The 6,003-nt window shown below is 44.8% G+C and overlaps 1 protein-coding gene across 1 annotated transcript; it reads right to left on the bottom strand.

Annotated features, from left to right (window-relative positions):
* Positions 1–708: 708 nt before the first annotated feature.
* LOC120640106 (protein FAR1-RELATED SEQUENCE 5-like) lies at positions 709–2,952 on the bottom strand. The gene is made up of 5 exons (XM_039915988.1): positions 2,472–2,952; positions 1,802–2,250; positions 1,349–1,511; positions 1,073–1,149; positions 709–744 (listed from the first exon to the last, which is right to left on the bottom strand). The coding sequence occupies exons 1-5, from the start codon at positions 2,950–2,952 to the stop codon at positions 709–711; spliced, it is 1,206 nt and encodes a 401-aa protein (XP_039771922.1).
* Between the last annotated feature and the right edge of the window lie 3,051 nt (positions 2,953–6,003).

Here is a 6,003-nt window from a genome sequence, read left to right as displayed (position 1 = left end):
GATCAGATCGCTAGCTTGACCTATCCTTGCTCGTTGCCTCCTGGCTGGTTCGTAGAGTGGGATACGTCTTCGGCCGGCAATAACTATGACGAGTGATACTTTGCTTGGGCTGGCTTGGTACCATTTTGCGACGTGTTGTAGCCGTCGTGTTTTACCTTCCGCTGTCTAAACTCTGAACTTACCCTTATGATTTGTATAACTGTTTTACTTAAGTTGGTTTTGTAATAATCTTTTGAACTGGTTTGTAATCTTTAATATGCCTGAGTTGTAAAATTGTGGTTGTAATATCTCTGAACTCGCCTTCGTGCGGGGTATGCTTGTTCGATCCGAGAATCGGTGGTTGTATCGGGACGTTACCCGACAGACCAAAAATTGTTCCGTTTGAAGTGCGTTTAAGCTAATGTTGCCTTTATGGTGATGGTTTACGCACTTGAGCCGGGATAATTTAGGCGGTTCTGCCACAGATACACCCATGGTAAACTGAGTATAGTACAATGAAACCCAGCTCCACTAATCTCCATAGGTACCATCAAACCAACTCTTGATCACAAGTCGCGCACGAAGAAGATGTAGACCGACATCCTTGTTCTGTACAAGCAGGAAAAGAAATGATCATTTACCCATCGTAAAGAGGACTTTCACAGCGAAGAAAAGGAAAAATTATATGATGAGAAATGTACAGTGCTGCTGCACCGCCTTACCTACAAATCAGTCATCTAGCACATCTTCAGGGAGCTTTGTTTCCTACAAATTAAGAGGAACATTAGTCATAGCTAGCATTTAGTCATAACATCTTCAGGCATCACCATGTAGCATTATATTGTTGAACTGAGGAATACCTCTGCTCTCATGAAGCATGTACGCCGATTGTGACCCTCGCGCTTACAAAGGCTGCATTTAGTAACAGATTTACTGGAAGTTGACTTTAGCTTTTTCTTGGGAGCCCCTCTGCCAGGCACATGCAAGGGATCCAATACATCTCTGATGTCTTCACAATCAGCCTCCGGGGCTTGTGGCAGCACCGGTCCATATATCTTGCCTTCATTCGCTCCTACATTTGGCAGGATCATACCTGCTTCCTGAAGAAGGGCGCCTTTGAGCCGCTCATATCCTTCAGTTGAACGAGATGCTGAGAAGGATGCAGCCCGACTGATATTGCGTAGGTCACGGTACCTCAGAAGGGTTGTGGAATACTCATACATGGTGCTCTTCCTTATTGGTGGAAAAGCACTCGTGGCCCCCATTGTCCACCTTTCCAAAACACAGCAGTCTGGTAGCTTGTGTTCTCCCCGATGGACGAATACAAAGAATATGCGTGAGCAGGGGGTTCCAACGGATTGCAACTTACGACAAGAGCAAGAAACTCCCTTCAGATTGCCCTCTACAGTAAATTCACATTTCACATAGATCATGATGTCTCCTTTGTCCTTCCTGCCAACAATGTACTCTTCTATATCATCGCCATCTAGGATCTCAATCAGATGACACTTGCTGGTTGCTTTAATGCTAAACTGCACCAACACAAAAACATTAGGTGTGAACCTTTTTTCGCATCTATCTCAAGAATTGAAGCATCTGGAGCTGTGAATGGCTCAGATTGCAAGGCTTTAATGTCATCATCCGCCTTATTTCTGCGCACCCTAGAAAGGCAGGTCTCATAGTGTTCAACCATTTCTAACAGTGTCATTTTACCATCCAGTTGCATCTGAAGCCTAGCGTTGATGCTCTCACTCCATTGGTTGCTCCTCAATCCTAAATAGCACTTGTCCGCATGATACGCAGCATACCAGATTCTCCTCACCTCATACATCTGATAAAACCAAGATTCCTTTGAAACCTCATTCTCTGCGAGGAATGCCCGCCATTTCCTCTCAATCTCTTCTATGGAGCAACAGTCATACATAAAGACCCTGAACGTTTCCTTCACTTTGTCATCGTGAATATTACGCACAAGGTTCTGCTCAATATGCCATCCGCAGAGCCTATACGATGTATTCCGCGACACTATCCTTATTTCTCTCTGCATAGCAAGGTCTCCATCAGTGATCACTGAAATAGGATGCTTCTGAATATTAGCGTCAGAAAATGTTCTCAGCAGCCACTCAAATGAGTTTGTATTCTCATGAGAAATTATTCCACAACCAAAAACAACAGTACGTTTATGATGATTCACCCCAACAAAAGGAACAAGGGTCAGGTTGTACCGATTTGTTTTGTAGGTGCTATCAAATACAATGACATCACCAAATGCTGCATAATCAAGCAGACACTGAGTATCACACCAAAACAGACCCAGCAGATGTCCTTGATCATCAATGAAGCTCCTGAAAAAGAAATCAGCGTCTCTGCATTCTCGTTCCCTAAGGTGTCTGATGACCGTTTGAGCATCACCAGCAGCAATTGCCCCCTGCTTATGGCGATGGTAGAAATTATACAAGCCCTTTGTGTGTATCCAACTTTATCATACCCACCATACTGCATTTCTTGAATTTCAAAAATTTGGTATTTACGGATCCCACTAATCTCCATCTCGAGAATATCAGCTTTCTGCTCATCACTGATTCTTCGGTGCGAACACAGCAGACAACTAAGATCTTCTGGCGCCAGAGGATGGTTATGTTCATCGATGAAATCCTTCACATACCACTGCCCCGTGTTCCTTTGTCGTGCAATCACAAATTTTGCACGGCATCCAACACGAGTTATACCTCGCGGCCTCCACTGCTTATTCTCCATATTCATGTGCTTCTCTTCACGGAAACCTTCACGACTGCAAACAAACTTCCGAAGGGTCATCTCATTGTGGCCAGCGTCCCACTCAACATAGCTCCTCCTCACACTAAATCCTTTCTTTAGACCGTATGCATTATAAAACTGAAATCCTTCATCTTCACTAGCAAACAACCGGCTAACAATTTGACTGTACTCCAGGAAAGACTCAAGATCCGCCATTCCCTCCTGCATCCATCAACAGCGTTAGACCAATTAAATATCAACATAACAAATTCACACCTTTTGTTGATTAGTCGACTAAAATATTGACTGGTAATATGGAATGGTGATCACCGGTCGAATATGTGAGGGGAGACAATAGGAAATCGGCCGAGGGAATGGAAACATGTCCGCTGATGACAACGGTCTAACTGGTGAGTGCAGTTAAATAGCAACACGTGATTCAGTACACCGGATACAAAATGTTTGACCGGTGCATCTGACTTGTGTACACCAGTCAGACACGTGCGTGGAAACAACAAACCAATCAGCTTTAGTGCCAAGCTCAAGAATAATGGTCCGGTGGTAGTCACCTCTGATCACCGGTCAAACACATGCAGGTCGAAGTCACATGCACTAATATGCTTTGAATTGATGCTACTCGTATGAGCTCAGGGTCATGTTAGTGCTGTGAGCTGTGAACTCATTACATCAAAAGATCAGGGACTAACAGAAAACTTATACCAAAAGCTTGCAACAAGTCGAATTGTTCATGACTACAATAGCGTTATACCAATTAGATAAAAATGCACACCTTTGGTCGCTTGAGAATGCGGTTCACATAACAATTCGCACCAATCATCCAGTACTATGTTATCATGTGATGAACACTAATGTAACAAGAAAAAACTAATGAGAAGAAGGCGAAGTCCAACCATACCTGTGCCTAGATGACAAAACACGGCTGCCGCGCGATGGATGAATCTGGTGCCGGCGGCTGCAAGGGGCGACGAGGTCGTAATTTGATCCATTGGGGAAGCAGGAACAAAACCGGCACGGAGGCGGTGGCGGCGGAGCACGGCTGCGCCGACTAGGGCAACCCTACCCACGGTGAAGTGGGGCAACATCCTTTGTGTAGGGCTGTCGACAACAAGGGAGCGAGGGCGACGGCGGGGAGGCAGCCCTGCGGACAGGCATCGACAGTGACGTTCTCTGGCGGCGCGCGGATGGGGAGGTCGACGGCGAGGGCGTGGATCCAGTCGGCGAGGGCGACGGCAAGGGCGAGGGCGAGCGAGGCAGCCTTGCGGATAGGCAGGCTACTGACAACGACATCCTCTGGCAGCGCGCATGGGGAGGTAGACAGCGAGGGCGTGGATCCAGTTGGCGACGGCGACGGCGAGGGCGAGCGAGGCAGCCTTGCGGATAGGCAGGCTACCGACGACGACGTCCTCTGGCGGCGCGCGGATGGGGAGTCCGACGGCGAGGGCGTGGATCCCGTCGTCGCGGGCGATTGCGAGGGCGAGGGCGACCGAGAGGGAGACGAGCGGGGGTTATGGCACGGAGGACGCACGGGCGGCACGGGAATGTGCGTGCGCTTTGTGGTGGGGGTGGGGTTTTGGGTGTGGACAAATAAACATAGTACCCTTGGCGGATTAAAGTTCTCAAGAGCAATTAATTTAGGTACCTTCCAACCACCGTAAAAGAATTCTTAAAAAAAGGACAAGGATTATTGTTCTTACTTATTTTTTGTGATTAGATAACACTAAAGATTCTCCTCCTTTTGAAAGAAACTGATAACAATAGAAATATGATTGTGCTGGTTGGGCATCATACTTGGCTGATCACTCATCGCATGCGTAGGTTGCCGAACACATGCATGCCAAAATGGATGGCGGAATCGCAGCCGTGTTTTGCACATTATTTTTGCATGACGATGACGAAGCCCGTGAATCGTGCACGTGGGGTGTTGGGGTGGGGGGGGGGGGGGCTAGTAGGCTATTACTAGGGTAAAAATATAAGGAGGAATGTCTAATTTATACTTTCGACCTATTATAAAGTCTAATTTTCAGTCTTCAACTACAAAACTGAATAACCAGGGTCATCTAACCGTTGAAACCGAACAAGTTTGGCCATTAGGGTGGTTTCAAAAATGGTTTTATATTTTTTTAAAAAAATTAAAATTAGTTCATTTGAAATAAAAAAAATATGAAACAGGTACCAAAACTTTTTCTAAAAATGTAACATCCTTATTAGTGATATATTTAGATCCTATTTATTCAAAAATAGTAAGTATAACTACAAACAAATAAACACTAGGAACATAAAAAATAGATTCGAATAACCAAGGAGTAGAGTGGCAATAGATATGTTATATTTTTAGAAAAAAAGGTACTAGTTTTTCATTCTTCTGATTTAGAATGAATTACTTATGAATTTTTAGTTTAACTTTGAATATTTTTATTTTTTATAAAATAAAAAACCACCTTTCAAACCATCCTGAGGATCAAACTTGCCAGTTTCGATAGCTGGATGGTCTCTGTTATCCGATTTTATAATTGAAAGTTGAAAAATCTAACTTTTATTTTGATGGTGTAAATTGGAATAACCCCGGTAACATGATGCTGACAAGGCTGTCGCATGGGCATCAATTCTTGCGCTACGATGCACATGTGCACACATGTACTGTAGTTTGTAGCTACGCTGCAAGTCCTCTGCAGTCTGCCCTGTGTTGCTACTAGATTTAGATCATGGGGCATGCTACTCATAGGGGCTTTAACCGGTGTCTGATAAACAAATCGCTCCATTATGCAGCCGCCGCGTCATCTTTTTTTGTGTGCACGTGTGACACGGGCCCATAAAGATGAACTGTTTTGTTAGGACGGAATGAAAATGAACCAATGTAGTATGCGATTGTTGTGTTGTGTTGTGAGGGCTTCTAGGCATGTGAAGGATAGATAAGCCATACATTTTTAAAGCCCATTTGACCCAATTATATAATATAAATTTCTGCAATTATGTTCAACAACTTTGATATGATTAATTCAACATTTTATTGAATCGGTTCAACATTTGATAATAAAAATATTGAAATTGTACAAATAAAATGTTGAATTTGGAAGCATTAAATATTAAATTCTAAATGTTGAATGGCGATCGAGCAAGCTTCTTCTTCGGCGAGCGGCGGCACATCGCGGCGGCTGTCCGCCGCAGGTAGTGGTAGGTGGCAGCTGCAGGCATCGGCGGCAGCGGCTGGTAGCGCGGGCGTGGGCGCGTGGCGAGGCGGCCGGCGGT

The sequence above is a fragment of the Panicum virgatum genome, chromosome 7K (genome assembly GCF_016808335.1).
Source record: "Panicum virgatum strain AP13 chromosome 7K, P.virgatum_v5, whole genome shotgun sequence".
NCBI lineage: Eukaryota > Viridiplantae > Streptophyta > Magnoliopsida > Poales > Poaceae > Panicum > Panicum virgatum.
The sequence above is the reverse complement of the archived record's forward strand: the minus strand, read 5'-3'. Positions and strand labels throughout refer to the sequence as shown.

Bases quoted from the DNA above. Each gene is read 5' to 3' on its own strand.
- LOC120640106 (XM_039915988.1), bottom strand. From the start codon at position 2,952: ATGGCGGATCTTGAGTCTTTCCTGGAGTACAGTCAAATTGTTAGCCGG. The intron at 1,512-1,801 runs GTGAGGAGAATC...GTGTTGGTGCAG, and splicing joins GGTTTTATCAGATGTATGAG to TTTAGCATTAAAGCAACCAG. The intron at 745-1,072 runs GTATGATCCTGC...CTTAATTTGTAG, and splicing joins CGCCCTTCTTCAGGAAGCAG to GAAACAAAGCTCCCTGAAGA.